We start from the raw sequence: 17645 nt of genomic DNA, 5'->3' as shown, positions 1-17645 counted from the left end.
TTATGGCAGGTTTTCTTAACAAAACATCAAAACATATTAATCTTTCCTCAAACACCTATCCATTAAAAACAAACTTTGGAAAAACTTAAAAAGTATAAGAACTTACATTAGGTAGTCAAAAAATAGTAATTTAAACAAAATACTTATTAAAAAATAAGATAATTACTTAACCTTTAGCTTCTGTTGCACATTATTATATCCACTTAAGTCAATAGAAAAAGTATAAAGAGATGATGTTCCAGATTTGCCCTTTGGGAAATTTGGTTTTGGCAACCGCAAAACAACATCCTTGAAATCAACGCTTGCCTTATCTTCTACAATGGGGAAGACAAACATACAAAATCCTGGTTTTTTCCTGAGATATGACATTTGATAATCGGTCATATTATATTTAGAAATGACTTTGGCCACGTAGTAAACAACAGTTTTTTTCTTTTCAAATTAAATGGGTTTAGAGATTTCATGCAAACTTGTATATTGGGGTACTATTGTATACTAGCGGGGCACTTTTATATGTATTAATGTGCCCCGTGTCTTAGTGTATCAAAGTGTCCCAACGGACATTTTCAAAAAAACTAACAATTATTAATAAATCCACTGAATTTATTTAAAAATCACGTGTAATCCTGATTACAGAGTGGAATAACTTACCTTTGGTATTTTTAAATCTTAACTAAACAACGTAAAACAGCGTTGGAACACTCTACATTTCACGTAATTTTTTTTGTTGGCTGCGCTGAAAACACACCTACTCTTGTCAAACGCCAACGGCTAACTGGCGGTCGGCGCGGTCACAACTGTTGTACTCACACATGTATAGACACGTTTTAGTGATGTCGCGACACAAATAACATTTTTTAAAAAAACAACACTTTATTTAAGGTAGATAAGGACAAGATGAAATTATACAATTTAATATAAATATAGATGGCAAATGGCTATGTATAGTGAATACTTATCTACTTTTAAAAGTTTTCACCTATGATCTTTTTATTTTACTTCTTTATTTTTTCTTTGTTCTTTTTTCCTTTTTTCTGCTATCTTATCTTTCATTTCACTCCTTTATTGTGAATAGCATTTTATAGAGGTATAAATAACTGTAAATATGAAAAGAGACAAAGTACCGTATTTTTCGCTCTATTGGACGCACCGGACTACAGGACGCACCTAGTTTTTAGAGGGGGAAATCAAGGGAAAAAATATTACTCCCCCTCCCCGGCCCCAAAGAGCAATGGACAGGCTGCGCGCTTCCTCTTTAGCCTTGAGCAGCATCTTTAGCCTTGCACAATGGGATGGATCGTGCCCGCTGTCCACCGGGGCTGGACTAGATGAGTCCTGGGGTACCCTTCCAACCCTGTAATTCTGTGACCTCGGAAGTTGTTGGGGGTCTCCACCACTGGAGGCTTTTAAGCAGCGGTTGGGGGACTATCTGCCTGGTGTTCTTTAGCTGTGATTCCTACATTGTAAGGGGGCTGGGCTAGATGACCCTCGGGTGGCCCTCCCAACTCTATACAGTCCTACACTTCTGCGGCAGGAGATCCACAGCCACTTCACACAATGCCCACTCCCAATTTTCATTGGAGAGACATGTGGCTTCACTGTCTAGGTAGGTACCCCCCTACCTGCCACTCTTCCCTCACCCCACTTAAGCCGAGGGAATTCCTGCCCAGAGAAGCTCCCAAGTGAGGCAAGGGTTAAGATCTACCTCTGGTAAATGGCTTTGTATCCTCCCTCTTTCTCTTTTCTCTTCTTCTTCTATGCTAGTTCCTTCTCTTGTGTTTTGTTTAATCTGTTTTTATTGTATACTAAAATAAAAGCTGCAAAGTTTCCTTTTTTATAATATCCCCCCCCTCCAAACTAAAACGTTAATCTAGATAAAAACACTGATCCAGAGGAAAATAAGGGGGTGGAGAAAGGATGAAAAAAGAAAAAGAGGTAGAGATAGAGAGATTTTTAAAAAGTTGGCTTCTTTAGCCTTGTGCAGCCTCCCGCGGCTGGAGAGGCATGCTAGGCAAAAGAGGAAGCCCGGGCAGCGAGCGGGATGGATCGCACTTGCTGCCCGGGCTTCCTCTTTAGCCTTGCGTAGCCTTCCGCGGCTGGAGAGGCGCGCACGGCTAAAGAGGAAGCCTGGGCAGCGAGCGGGATGGATCGTGCTCGCTGCCCGGGCTTCCTCTTTAGCCTTGCGCAGCCTCCCACGACTGGAGAGATTGCACAAGGCTTTTCTAGAGGAGGGAGAAGGGACTGACTGGCCGCGTCAGTCCCTTCTCCCTCCTGGGGAAAAGCCCGTAAGAGCCGCGCGAAGCTTGTGTGTGGCTCTTGGGGGCTTTTCCTGCTTGCCTCCCCCCTGCATTTGCTCCATAGGATGCACAGACTTTTCCCCTTAGTTTTTAAGACGGAAAAACTGCGTCCTATGGTGCGAAAAATACGGTATTCTCTATTTTTTTCCCCTTGGTTATATGTATTTTCTTTTTCTTTTGTATTTTCTTTTGTTGTAAATATGTATGTTTTCTAATTTGTACTTAATAAAAATTATTTTAAAAGAAATCTCGATATTGAAATATTGTTAGCGTATCAATGTGCCCCGTGTATCAATGTGCCCCACTTTCCCCCTACATTCGCCTGAACCACGTTTGAAACCTCCCATTCATATACACAAGCAGACATCTGCCAACATCCATGAAGAATGCCAACGGACATATTCACTCATCTTTCACTCTCCATTCACATTTACGCCCCACAGATATCCACCGGCTTCTTGTCAACCAGCTTCAAAAGATGAATGTCAACCAGCTTACATCCACAACGTCAGCCTGCTTCAACCTTGTGGCACCCACTGGTTCGCTAACGTGAACTCCACCGGCTTCTACCTACCAACATTTGCCAGCTTCTGCTAGGTCCATTTCTAGACATAAGCCAGCTTCCAATTGTGGGTATCAGCCATCTTCAAGCTACGATCCTGCTCAGCACGTAAGCTTGCCTTTCTGTCACTCCATAGCATTCCACTGCCTCTGTCCATCTGCCACTTCTTGTTCTCCAAGTGGAAGAATACCAGGCAGTGCTGAAGGTCACAGCTGTTGTCTGCTGTGTTCTGCTAGGGTAGAGGAACAGGCCCACCTTTATATCCACTCAGGCTTTTGTGATGTCACAAGTAGTCCACAACCAACAGCAACAGCTGAGGAGGCATCATCATAATCTCCTCAGGCCTCACTGTTGTGTTTCTATCTCAGCAGTAATTGATATATGTGCTTGTTTATTATTAAAAATATTTAAAGACCACCCATAATCTGTACTGATACCAGGGAGGGCACACCATGAAAAATGTCGTAGGGGGACCATTTTCAGCAAAAGGGCTACATTCCCTTGTAGGGAACCCAACAGGTACTGGATGCAGGTGGAGGGTCAGAGGCAGAGGGGAGGGATGCAGCACATGTGTTACAGACTTCCCAACTTTCACAAGATACCGTATTTTTCGCCCTATAGGACGCACTTTTTCCCCTCCAAAAATGAAGGGGAAATGTGTGTGCGTCCTATGGGGCGAATGCAGGCTTTCGCTGAAGCCTGGAGAGCGAGAGGGGTCGGTGGGCACCGACCCCTCTCGCTCTCCAGGCTTCGCGGACCTCTCCACAAGCAGCGGGAGCGCTCCCGCTGCTTGCGGAGAGCTGCCTGCATGCCAAAGCCTGCGCGCGCTGAGATCAGCGCGTCCAGGCTTCGCGGACCTCTCAGTAAGCAGCGGGAGCCAGCGCTGGGCTCCCACGGCTTGCAGAGAGCTGCCTGTTTGGGGGCTGGGGTCGGGGGAAGCTCGGGCCTCCCCCGCCCCAGCCCCGCACCTGGGGGGGGAATAATTTTTTCCCCTTTATTTCCCCCCAAAAAAACTAGGTGCGCCTTATGGGACGGTGCGTCCTATAGGGCGAAAAATACGGTATATAGCACTTATATTTGATTTGTAGTAATGATTTCCAAATTCTTATCTACTATATATTTTGGTAAGTGGTCCGCCTGATGGCCTGTCTGTTCTCGCAAAGTTTTGTCACCTCACAAGATATCGCCGCCATACTCGGCATGAGTTGTGGGTGGCAGTCATTGTTGACATTTGGATGTCGGGTACCATTTTGAATCAAGATGGCAAACTGAAACATGACTTTGGCGTAGGTTCGGCTGCCTCCAGAGATATTGTCGTCAAACTCAGCAGAAGGGTTCCTGAGGTGGGGACAGCTGTCTCCATTGATGTTTGGACGCAAGGCACCATTTTGAATCAAGATGGTGAACCGAAACATGACTTTGGCATGACTTTGCCCAAGGCTTGGTGTGATGGGTTCAAACTCATAAATTGCCCTATCCATTTAAAAATCACAATTTTTTTGGTTTCTAGTCATTCCTAGGCAGTGCCAGGCACTCCCCCCTATTATATACACATTGTATAGATCAGCATATACAAATTTTATGCAAATCTTTGTCATTTTTGGGTGTGTGTGTGATGCATTTCCTCTTTTTTGGTGTCACACTAAATGGCCACCTTAAACCAAACTTGTTTGCCCTGTAGGAGAGAACAAATTGTCATCTATGCCGTATTTTTCATGCACCCCCCAAAATAAAAGCAGTATACTGAAATTGAATCTTCCAGTGGGAATAATTTAACACCAGGAACACGACTTGTCAAGTATGGAACATACAACAATAAGAGTGTATCCAGAGTTCCACCAGTAAATCTTTGTATAACTGTCAGTGCAAAAGCATCCCCAGGTCATAGCTAATCCACAGTTGTGACTGCCCTAACCATTTGGCATTCCTTTGGGATTTAACTTTTGTACGAGTTTTTAATTTTGTTTTATTTGTTTGGCACCAACTTTGCTATCCTTTCGGCACCACGCAAAGACATTTTTATTCTCGCGTTTAAATTATTTCCCCTGCTGCTATAGTTTACTGGGGGGGGGTATTATTATTATTATTTGGTACATGCGTGTCATTTGCATTTTTTAAATTATCCTGTTTTGATGCAAACTCCTTCGGGAGCCTGAGTAAAGGTCACTATATACTTTAAAATAAATATATATAGAATGTACATACACCTATACATAAGCCCCAGTCCTTAGAAATGCCTATCCTCAACCACACACATTTACTACACACCCAGATCTCTCTGTTTACATTCTACATGTACGCTGCCATGAATTAATACACAACCCTCTATGCTTTTACATATAATCAAATGTACACCTGGGTATGTACGCACGGCACATCAACAATGATGGCGTGCAGGGCCTCAAGCGCGTGCATGCACAGACACAAAGCCTTTGTTCTCCGTGTTTACTTGGCGAGGGCAATAAATGCCCCGTGTCTCTGCAGCTGTGAAACTGCCCTAGTTCACAGCTCCCAAAGGAGAGTTCTCTGCCTTGCCAGGCTCCGGGGCTACTTCCCTTTAGCCTCTTGTCTTGGAGGAATAAGAAGGAAAGCAATCGCCCGGCAATGGGGTCACCCAAGGCCTGAAACTAGGTGTCGGTAGGAGTCCCAAAAGTGTGCCATAAAGTCATGTTTGAGTTTCAAGCTTGGAAGCAGTTACTATAGCTACCGTGGCAGACGGCACCTTGCAGGTTGGTTTCCATATGAGCTTGGTTACTATTTAACATCTCCACCCACATTAGGCCTGATTAAGCGAATCAATAAGATAACAGAGGAGGCAGGTTTGCTCACCCTTCCGCCCGCCTCCTTCACCCAGCTTTTCTTGTAATTTTACACTTTCTCCGTTTTCTCCAGAATTATACTGATGAGAAATGGTCAATGTAATCGCACAGCTAAGTGCTAAGATGGAGGCGCCATATGGTGAGTACGCAGGTTACCATCTTCTTTCCTTGTTGCTGATGAGAGAGAGCGTTAAGAGAAGCTGAGACATTATGGGCAGTGTTGTGTATGATGAGGGCATGCCAGTCACACATTGTCGATCTGGGGAGCCTTATTCCCCCCCTCCCCTAAACGCTTTAACCACGCGGTGTGTTTCGTTGTAACGTGCTTCCCCTCAGGTTATTGTGTCGTCTTCAGGCAGAAGTTAGCCTTCCTAAAAAAGAGAAAACAACCCCTCTCTCTCTCTCTTCGATTATGTGTGTGAGCAAAAGTTTTCAGGCTGAAATGCCCTGATTCAAACGGCTGGCCTGGGAGAGCCTTTAACGTGCAAACCGGAAAAAGAGGCTCTTTCCTCGTTCTTTGTGCAGTCTGATGCGTGAGAGAGAATTGAGGTTTCCAAGGGAAGAGTTGAAATTGATACTAAACAGAAGGACTTGACCCAGATCCATCGCTCACAAAGCTTTGCAAAGTGGCTGAACATAGTAACGCCAAAAGATATCTTAGTTGACGCAAGTTTAGTTCATGAATGGGAGGCAGCTGGTTTTTTTGTAGGGATCTAGTGAGATAGCTCTAAGACTCCTTTGTAAGTTCTGTCAGCATAAAGGTTGAAACCTTTCAGTAGATATCTTCAGTTAGGGATGCTTTCTGGAGGGGCATGAAGTGTTCTCAGGGCCTCGGGCCAAAGTCCCCACCCCCCCAAATTGCATTTTGCAGAACTGAGTTGGCGATCCCCGTATTTGTATGTATGGAAAATATGTTTAGAGGTGATAAAATATAAACTCCCATTTATGGCTCAATCATATATCCATGAGCTAGAAAAGCATCTACCAACGTTGTGGAGCTGATGGGTTTGTTTAAAATACAACACATGCATAATATTCTCTCAGCATATTTTCCTATGTCTGCAGACACCATCCTGTGTTTGCAGCACATACCAGACCGTAATCTAGGTGAATATCCCTTTTATCAGATGGATTGAAACTGGTCTTAAAAATACGGTTTGGGGTGTGAGGAATTCAAATCTGATATCATTTTTGTAGCTGGACAGCATTTAGCTTGGAAATGCTAGGTTTGATGAAGAAGCGCGTAAGCTACTTTCAGAAAACAAAGAATTTAAGTTTTACCTTCTGAAAATGTCAGGTAATGCTAAAGAAATAAGGAAATAAAATCTAATACAACTGCGAGTACTTCACAATCATTTTTAACAATTTCTATGCAATTTTAGTCAAATTTTAATATAACTAAACTACATTAATTTAACTAAATTATCTTTTGAATTCCCAAGTCATGCTACAACTTTTTAGCGCCCCTCATTTGGGGAATTTGAAAGTTGAAAAATTCAACACACCCAAATGAGCAGTTGGTTCATTGGGTCCTGAAACTTGAGGGCCTGAGAAACTAAGCCTCTGACGCCTGGCCAGGCTACCCCTAACATAGAATATCTCTTAAGGAAAAGTGCAGAAAAAAACTCTAGGTATTTCAGAATTGACTCCTGCATGTTTTCCCACAGATGCACACTTTTCTTTATTTCCAGGCTTGAGTATAGAAACGCTTCAACTACAGAGCACCCAGAGTAGTGACCTTAACATAAGATCAATGAAAACAAAATAGTTACTGCTTACAAGTTTTACAATCTAAAAGACACCACACAAAAGGAAAAAGGATGAGGAGGGAAGAGGAAACAAGCAAACCCAGGCACTTATTTTTAAGTTACACACTAGTTCTTATAATGACAAGCTGGTAATGATCTTTCCTTCAAGGAGGTCAAGGTAGTATGCATGATTCTTTTCCCTCTCCTTTTTAATTTCCACAGCAACTTTATGAAGTAAAGCTACAGTGATAGGATTAATGTCACCCAGCTTTGTGGGTATGGATTTGATCCTGGGTCACCCCAATTCCGGTCCAGCACTCTCCAGGACACCATACTGGCTCCCAAAGTTTTAAAGATCATTTTCTGAGGATTTAAGGCTGATTGTTGTGATGAGCTAAAAGAAATATACACAAGATTCAACATGGATGGAGTGTTATTTTGAATTCACCATAACAGTAGAGTAAGCAGACCACAGTTAAAGAATCCAGACTTCCAGCTGCAGGCTAAGTTCTGTGCAATGCAAAAAAAAAAAACCTTATTTCAATAGGCATTGCCTGATCCATATTAATTTGATCGTGCTTTCCTGCAACAGCTGTGGTTTTTTTGTTTTGTTTTGTTAGCCAGCCCTCGCTTTCACTCATGCTGCCCTAGGTTAAGCTGGTCATCATACGCATGCTTATTGCATGCTTAAGAGCACAGATTCAGTTTTGACACCAGATTGCAACCACTTGGAAAAGCTACGGCTGCAACCCAGCACCCAAATCTGACTTCCACCAAATTCAGAGGATGGTATCAGCAATGGCATGTACACAACCAACTCAGTCTGGCGCAACGCAGGTGGAAGTTAGCATAGGCAGATTAAAAAGTCACACCTCCCATGGGTTCAAAAGGTCATGTCTGCTGTAGATTGTCTGCTGTAGATTTCAACAGGTTTGTTACAGAGGTGTAGGGACTCAAAGACGTTAAAGGGTCTGGCAAACCTGCAGGCAAAGTCATTCCCAGCATTTTGTGAATGCATATGCAGTCATACCTCGGGTTAAAGTAGCTTCAGGTTGAGCGTTTTCAGGTTGTGTTCTGCAGCGACCCGGAAGTAATGGAACGGGTTACTTGCAGGTTTCGCAGCTCGCGCATACGTTCAAAATGATGTGACGCGCATGCGCAGAAGCGGTAAATCGCAACCCGCACACGCGTGCTCAGAATGCGAACGGGGCTCCAGAATGGATCCCATTCGCATCCAGAGGTACCACTGTACTATACAGAGAGACTTCCTGATATTTAGTGCTATAAACCCCATGTTCTGTTAATGCATAAGCATTTTATCTTCAGTTATACTTAGCTATGACAAAAGCTTGCATTGATCACTCAGCATAGGTTTGAATTATGAATTTTTTACTTGCAATACTGCTTTATTCAGCCTGTTAAGATGCCTATAAGGAGTCGGTCTTATTTTAAACCACTCGGCTGATCACCAGATGAATTTCATTTAGGTGAGTTGAGTGGTTGGTTGGAAGAGCGATGGAATATTCTGTCCATCCTCTGCTACTCCACTGCTCTTTTATGCTGGTTGGGAGAGAAATTAGGTTTGGTTCACATTTTTATGGAAATCTACCTAATTTGCACGTCCCCAAACAATATGTGAACAGGAATGCATCTTTCCTTCAAAATTCACACCTTTTTGAATTTTTCAATGCAGTTCTCCAACCATATGTTTACAAAAATGCACGGATTAAAGGAAACTGCATAAAAGCACATATAACAACAATGAAAAATAACATTAAAAATGTAGTATATTAGAGGGAAATGCTGGCAAAAATATGTGCATTAGGAACCATTTCATTAAAAAAGTGAATATTGAAAGAAGCGTGCACTAAAAAGCTGATTAATTTTCAGGATGATTGTTTAAAAATTGCATCATGATGTGGAAATGTGAAGAACTGAATAGTGGAAAAATGAAAAATTGGGAGAAACCAAAACTGACAGATTTATCCATCCCTAGTGAGGGAAGGAGAAACCCCTTCTTCCCTGCCCAGCACAGAAACCAAATCTCCATCTAAATTCTACTCACAGTTGAACCATCAAAATTAATGGGCTTAAGTTAAGCTAGAGCAACGTTCACTAAATTAGCAAAACCAATAAATGTATGAGACGCTACCAATATAACAAAGCAGCAACAACTGAATGTCAGCTGTATGCTACTGTTGATTCCCTCAAATTAGGATGTGAAGACAAAAAGGGGTTAACAGACCAGACTCCAATACAGAGGCGGTTAATTGCATCTAGGTGACCAGGTAGAGAAATTTTACATCAAGTAGCAGGAAGTCTCTGTCAACTGAACGTGTCAGGGCCTGTGGACTTTAACATTGCATGCATTTTATATGAGTGGAATGGATCCTCAGTTATAGACACATTCTGACAGTGAGCACCAGCCTTGTTTTTAAGTCCATTTGGCAGTGGCTGCTGCAAACACCTGAATGATCTGTGAAATAATAAATGGTCAGGTCACCATGTCCACTTCTGTTTGAATTAAAGGAAGCAGCTGTCCACCAGCTTCCAACATAAAAATGATTTGCTGGGGCTGAAGCACCATTTATTAAGTGGTATCATCACCGGTTTCCAAACTGGCTCTAAACCTGCATTGCAGGAGAGCAAAGGGGTGGCCCATGGAGCAAAGAGCTGGCTCAAAGTCGGGCTGAGTTACTGTAGCTTTAGGGGGTGCGTGGAAGGGAAAGGTTTTGCACATGAGGATTTTTCACTCAGTGCACTGCATGGGGGAGGAAATTGCACCTGCTGTAGTCGTGCATTCTGCACACCTCTTTAAGTCATACCCTCCAAAATTCCTCAGATGAAAATAGGAATATTTCTCATTCCCCCCACCCAACTGATGCTCCTCGACCCCACCCCCATTTTTTGTCCCAGTTCCCTGATCATTTCTACCACCACTTCACCAATGGGACACACCACATATACCTTCCACTGTCCTGAGAAAATCCCTCAATCCCAATTTTATTTAATTTTATTCTTTGGTTTACGAAAAGAAAAGCACACACCAAAAAATAAATTTTAGAAAGGGATGCACAAAGCATAAAAAACCCCTCCTTGCACTCCACTCTGCTCCCACTTTCTTCCCGCCCTGGGCGGCCTTGACCTCTGTCTGCCCCTCAGAGCTGGCAGGGCACACAGGACTGGGCAATGGCTGTGGCAGCCTCTTCTCCTCCTCATCTGTGCTCCAGCAGCTGCTAAAAGCTGCCGAAGTGAGGAGACTGGAAGCAGCAGCAGCAGCAGCCATGGAGAGGCAATGGGATGCTCCTTCACTGCTGCTGCCGTTCAGAACAAGCACATCTTCCATGAGTTTGGCGGTGGCAGCACTGACAGGGGAAATAGGGACATTCCAGGGTAAAATCAGAAGCCAGGATGGCTTTCGTAATTCCGGGACTGTCCCTGGAAAATCAGGACACTTGGAGGGTATGTTTAAGGTGCATGTTCTGAATCTAGCTGCCACCCCAGATGGAAACATGCTCTCTTCAGGAGGCAGCTGTCATTTCTATCTGCTGGATTGGGGAAGAACGACTGCTTTGCGCGCCACCAGCCAGCCACGTCTTCCCCATCTGTTTTAAGTGATTAAACAAAGGGTGCGCTCTCCTCCCCAGACTTTTCTTGTTTAAATGTTGGCCACGAGAAAAAGCCTGCCAAGTCTAGCAGAGTCTAAAGATTTAGAGGGAGGAAACAACAAAGAGGAAATGGGAGCAAATGCAGAAGAGCAACCGACTGTTGGCAAAGGGAAGGGCAGTCCTTCTAAATAGCTAGGTTACAAAGTTATCCAAACATAAGACGAAGGAAAACAGAGGATGGATTCAGGGACTCCATAAGTCCTAAAATCAAGGGGAATTTGGAAAAGGATTAAGGAACCTCTCTGTTCTGCATGAGCTAATGTCAGGCTGAACTCTTCAGAATGCTATTGAGGAACCAATTTCTGAGCAGCTGCAAGACTGACATTGCTAATTGCCCCAGGATGCAAAGCAGCAGCAGCAACAGACCATAAAACCCACATTAACACCTAAAACCCATATGAAGAAGAGCAATAACTCAGTGGCAGAGCACGTGTTTTTCACCAAGAAGGTCCCAAGTTCAATCCTCAGCAACTCCAGCTGAAAAAATATCAGATGAACCCAAAGAGTCACTGCAAGTCAGAGGAGATGGCAATACCAAGCTTGATGGACAAGGAGGGTATGATTTAGACTACCTGTTGCTGGGGAGAAAGAGTGGAAGAGGGCAAGTGAGCTTCTCACAGGCATCTAACTGGCCGCGATGAGAAAACAGATGTTGGTCTAGATACATCTTTGGTCTGATTCAGCTCTTCTCATATTTTGAAGGCAGAATCATATGTTAATCACTTTTGCCTTTCTCACTCTCTGTTGTTGTTGTTTAGTTGTTTAGTCGTGTCTGACTCTTCGTGACCCCATGGACCAGAGCACGCCAGGCCCTCCTGTCTTTCACTGCCTCCCGCAGTTTAGTCAAACTCATGCTGGTAGCCTCGAGAACACTGTCCAACCATCTCATCCTCTGTTGTCCCCTTCTCCTTGTGCCCTCCATCTTTCCCAACATCAGGGTATTTTCCAGGGAGTCTTCTCTTCCCGTGAGGTTGCCAAAGTATTGGAGCCTCAGCTTCATGATCTGTCCTTCCAGTGAACCTTTAGGGCTGATTTCCTTAAGATGGAGAGGTTTGATCTTCTTGCAGTCCATGGGACTCTCAAGAGTTTCCTCTAGCACCATAATTCAAAAGCATCAATTCTTCGGTGATCAGCCTTCTTTATGGTCCAGCTCTCACTTCCATACATCACTACTGGGAAAACCATAGCTTTAACTATACGGACTTTTGTTGGCAAGGTGATGTCTCTGCTTTTTAAGATGCTGTCTCACTATCCCCAGCTAATTCACACAACTATGTTGGTATTCTGGGATCATGGACTGACTGGATCCATTATGAAAGGGGTCAAAGGATGCCTTTGCCATGTATCTAGCTCACAACTCAAACCACATTTATTGCTCAACATGCTTTGCTGCAGAGTAACAAGTGTGAGTTGACTTTCAAATGGATGTGTGGGGAAGCAATGGTGTAATCAAATGACTGCCCTACCCAGGAGAGATGCTGGTTTGTTTGCGGCAAAAGAGTTGCCTGACTTGTTTGCCAGGAGCAAATCCTAAAGTAAAATGTTCTTGGCCTAGTAACTTTTTTTGTTGTGAGGTGTGTGTGTGTATCGCTGCTTGTGGGTTTCGCAAGGCTATCACAGGATTTGCAAGCGATTCAAATGCTTTGGGTGGAGGGGGACATAAACAATGAGGACAAATCCCACCATGTTGTGTTCAGCGTCTCTCACACAGTGTGGTTTTCAGCAGTAATCTGCATGCTTCAGGGAAAGAGAGCAAGCAACACAAGGAGATGGGGATTAGACATGTCCTTCCCACTTGCCACAACCCAAGCGCTGGGTAAACGCTGTTAATCCCACAGCGATTGTCAATAAAGTCCTTATACAGTGCCTGCTGCAGGTTAATCCACAGGTACATACACAAATGGCACAGGAAGGATAGCTCCTTTATAGTACTCAGTAATTTTGGGAACTTCAAAACAAATGGTGACCCTGTTAGGAAGGGTCCTTTTGAAAACCAGTGATACAATTGATCCTTAATTGCAGATGTTTATCAGTGCAGCAACAATGCATCTGCCAAGCACAGAGAGCTTGGTGTAGCGATAAAGTGTGCAAGATCAGTATCTCGAAGAAATTATAAGAGCTGCTGCAGTTTTAAGGTACTATGTTTAGTGAGGAAGGCATATATCAGAAAACTTGTATTTACTGTGTAGTTAATTCTCTTTGCAGTCCCCCCTCCCATTTATTATTTCACTTCTATTTCTGCTCATTCAAATATATGGTGGTGCACATGATACAAATGGGACGCGGGTGGCCTAGGACTTGTCGATCAGAAGGTCAGCGGTTCAAATCCCATGACAGGGTGAGCTTCCATTGCTCGGTCCCTGCTCCTGCCAACCTAGCAGTTCGAAAGCACGACAAAGTGCAAGTAGATAAATAGGTACCGCTCCAGCAAGAAGGTAAACGGCGATTCTGTGTGCTGCTCTGGTTCGCTAGAAGCGGGTTAGTCATGCTAGCCACATCACCCAGAAACTGTATGCTGGCTCCCTCAGCCAATAAAGCGAGATGAGCGCCGCAATCCCAGAGTCGGTCATGACTGGACCTAATGGTCAGGGGTCCCTTTACCTTTACATGGTACAATCCTCTCACAGGGCTGTACCACATCAGAATCCAAATGGGATATAGTTTGTTTCAAAACACTTCCCTCATGTCAAAATCTCCCTGTTTGATGTATTGTTGGTGAGACTTTAGGATGATGTTATGGCCATTGCTGTGTATGTCATTCTCTCAGATGAGACAAATTCAAAGAGGGTATGCCTATCAAAGTCTTGATCACTACAACTGAGCCTCTCATCTTCAGAAATAGTATCATGATTTAGGCTAATAGCAAACTCATCTCCATATACAGATCCTTAGGTAGCCCAAACAGCACCATCCAAGCACAAGAGAGAGGTATCATCAGGTTTCGGGGAAACCTTAAAGGATGGGCTAGTCCCAAAAAGGTCAATGAGGACTAAGCATGCTCAGTGGCCAACAAATGCTTACTGAGTAGTGTTGAATAACTAGAAGGGAGGGTGGAAAGAACGGAGTATCCTGCAGATGGCATGGCTGATGGGTTGGCACAATGAACAAAGAACTGAACACCACAGCAAATTGTCGCAGGTCCAACTTGTTTCTCGGAGTGTGAGATGCTGGCGACAGTAATGGGAGATGGCTATATCTGTTCTGTCCTGCTTGCAAGCTTGTCTGGCACTGCGTTTTCATGGACCTCCAGCCTAATCCAAGATACCAATTCTTTTGCACAACTAATTGGATGCACAGTGATGAAGCTGGCATAGAAAGGTCCCCTTTATCGACAGTTGAAAGAGCTCATCTGTATAATTGCAAAAACCACTAAGGGCTGTCAAATAGACTGGAGCATGGGTAGGCAAACTAAGGCCTGGGGGCCGAATCTGGCCCAATCGCCTTCTAAATCCGGCCCGCAGACAGTGCGGGAATCAGCGAGTTTTTACATGAGTAGAATGTGTCCTTTTATTTAAAAAGCATCTCTGGGTTATTTGCAGGACATAGAATTTGTACTTCTTTTTTTCAAAATATAGTCCGGCCCCCCACAAGGTCTGAGGGACAGTGGACCGCCTCCCTGCTTAAAAGGTTTGCTGACTCCTGAAGGAACTGGACATGGAGGAAAGGGTTGATTTCCTTCATGAGCACAAATGGTCCCATGTATGAGAGGAGCCAACAGGTGCATGTGAGCCAAGCCAGTTGCTATGGGGCAACAGCCAGTGCCGACTATATAAGTGATGAAGGCACTTCAGCTCATTAGTGTGCCAGGTTCTTTGTCTATGTGTTAGGGTCAATCCATGAGTTGAAGTGTGTGTTGCGTCTTGAATTGCTGGAGCAACAGGGTCCCTTCCAACTGACTTACTTGCAGTACATGTGAAAAGGATCTAGGGGTCTTGGTGGACCACAAGCTTAACATGAGTCAACAGTGTGATGCAGCAGCAAAAAAAGCTAATGCTGTTCTAGGCTGCATCAACAGAAGTATAGTGTCCAGGATCAAGGGAAGTAATAGAGTAATAGTACCACTGTATTCTGCCGTAGTCAGACCACAATTGGAATACTGTGTCGAGTTCTGGGCACCACAATTTAAGATGGATGTTGACAAGCTGGAACGTGTGCAGAGGAGGGCAACCAAGATGATCAAGCGCACAGATGCGCTTTTCGGCGCCACGGGAGTGAATCCCTGCGCTGCGCTGTGCCGGTTTAGTGCAGCGCGAGAGCTGGCAGCTCGATTCGGAGGTGGCTCGTTGGCTGATCAAATGACCTCTGCGGGCTGCTTCTGGCCCATGGGCCTTAGGTTGCTGACCCCTGGACTAGATAACCCTTAGTGTCCCTTCCAACTCTAAGATTCTATGAAATGTTTTGTACTTGTATATACATATATCTGTATCTCCAAAGCCTACAAGCTGTTTGTATATATCAACATCCAGAACTGGAATACTGAAGCCTGTTCTTCTGCAGCAGTAAACTATTTGGGAACTTAAGCTGCCTCTGTGTGGTGACTGGAACTGGGGGCAACTTCCACTATATCGGTATCTCACCTAAGATTCCCAGCAAAACAGCCATTCTGTTAGGGTTTGAATCACTTTAACGTGAAACTGGAGGAAGGCCAGGGAAGAAGTCACTCTGTGCAGTGCCCCTTCGCCAAGTTCTGCAGGGTAGCTAGTCAGACCAGTAAAAGAAGCCTCTTGTGCAGTATCAGCAGACCATAGCAGGTCATCTTGCAAGGTCTAGCATCAACAAAAAGTGTTCACATCAGGGTTGTTCTTTCTGAGTAATGAGGAGATGCTTTTGCTGATCCTGGTCTTGTCCAGCACTGTTTTCTCTTTACTCAGTCTCTGCTAGGACTGTACTGTATGTTCACATGTGAAAATGTGGGTTCTCAGGGGTTCCAAAATATGCCTTGATGTCACTTCTCATCCCCTCCCTTTTTCCTTTTTCGCCTCTCTTCACTCTTTGTCTCTTTGTTTACCAATCAGTGCAGTTCTTTTGCTGTAGCGACATCACATAACCAAACAGATTTGATTAAAACAATTCTTTTAGAAGATAGTTAAAAAGGCTCTTCAGCATGCACACGAAAGCTCATACCTAAAACTACTCAGTTGGTCTCTAAGGTGCTACATTATAATTTTTAAACTCTTTTGGAAGGCTTCTTTTAAAGACTTTCTTAGATCATATAACTTTTTTGAAGACTTGATTCTTTTTAGGGAGTTTTTAGGTTTTTAGGAAGAGTCTTTAACTAGAATCAATTTAATTTATTTTAACTACGGCAGACCAACACAACTACCTACTTGAATCAAACAGATTTGACTTTATGACACCATGAAGCCAGTTCAGAGTGAGGGCAATGCCCTCTGCCATCTCTCCAAATGGGCGAATATTTTACCCTGCTCACAGACGCTCAAATCCTGAGAAACTACTAAAAAGTAGTCATGCTATTCACAGATCAGAAAAATCTGTGAGTAAATGCTCCCCTCCCTAGTCTCTGCCTTGCCTTGCTTCTCTCCTTCCTTCTTTTGGCTCACAGCTGCTGCTGACCTTCCTTCTCTCCCGGGATTTTGCCATCCTGATGTTCCATGACCCGGGTCTAATAAAGCCTCTGTTTCTTCCATTGATCAGTTATCATTGATTGAATGCCTAGAATGAGTAACCATTTCATCCTCTGAAGAAAAATGTACCTTTCACCCACCTTCCGCCCAGAAAACCTGAGGTTGGGGATTGGGTGTGTCACACAGTAGGTAACCTCCAAGGAATTAGGAGGATGGAGAAGCAGAGGCAGAGCACAAGGCAGCCAAACATTTGGCTTCCTGGAGTGGCATGGATACACACCACTTAGCTCAGCCAATGTCAACAAGAGACCTGAGGGAATAAGGCAAAACCAAACAGATTGACACTCCTCAGAACAAGAGTCATAAAACCTGCGCAAACCTGAACAAGTGGCACAACAGCCTTTTTATACTGTCCAAATCAATAACTAGACCTCGCTAAGAGTGTTTGCCGACACATAAATGACACCCGCCACAGATTGGTTCACCGGGTTTATGGCTCAAAGCCCCAAGCTCCTAATGGAGACTGTCGGCTGGGGCCTACCGGCCTCCTTCCTCCCAAGACTGACTCCATGTGTGTTTGCTAATCAGTCACCAACTTCTGCTTACAGTCTTTGGAAAATTATACCTCCACGACAAGAGATTTGTGAGCACGTGTCATGTCTGAGTGCCTTGCATGTCTTGTTGGGTGTAGCTGCAATCTCTTACCGCAGCAAATATATCCCATGGCATTGGCTGTCATTTGGAGTAGACTAGAGGTCAGCAAACTTTTTCAGCAGGGGGCTGGTCCTCTGTCCCTCAGACCTTGTGGGGGGCCAGACTATATTTATTTGGGGGGGGGGAAATGAACGGATTCCTATGCCCCACAAATAACTCAGAGATGCATTTTAAGTAAAAGGACACATTCTACTCATGTAAAAACACACTGATTCCCAGACGGTCCACAGTCCGGATTGAGAAGGCATTTGG

At 44.1% G+C, this 17645-nt stretch overlaps 1 protein-coding gene and 1 long non-coding RNA gene across 2 annotated transcripts in view; one reads left to right on the top strand and one right to left on the bottom strand.

Moving 5' to 3' along the window:
- Positions 1-862: 862 nt before the first annotated feature.
- On the bottom strand, positions 863-3073 carry LOC310764920. Its single transcript, XR_014549359.1, has 2 exons — positions 2872-3073; positions 863-1097 (listed from the first exon to the last, which is right to left on the bottom strand). It is a non-coding gene; the product is annotated as an uncharacterized lncRNA (long non-coding RNA).
- Positions 3074-5686: 2613 nt separating this feature from the next.
- Positions 5687-17645, top strand: part of HNF4A (hepatocyte nuclear factor 4 alpha) — a 63093-nt gene continuing 51134 nt past the window's right edge. Inside the window, exon 1 of the mRNA XM_083618868.1 lies at positions 5687-5817. Within this exon, the coding sequence (XP_083474994.1) occupies positions 5769-5817 (49 nt within the window). The 5' untranslated portion in view covers positions 5687-5768. The remainder of the gene's footprint in view (positions 5818-17645) is intronic.

Source organism: Podarcis filfolensis (genome assembly GCF_964270895.1).
Source record: "Podarcis filfolensis genome assembly, chromosome: 6".
NCBI lineage: Eukaryota > Metazoa > Chordata > Lepidosauria > Squamata > Lacertidae > Podarcis > Podarcis filfolensis.
This window is presented reverse-complemented; position numbering and strand designations above follow the sequence as displayed.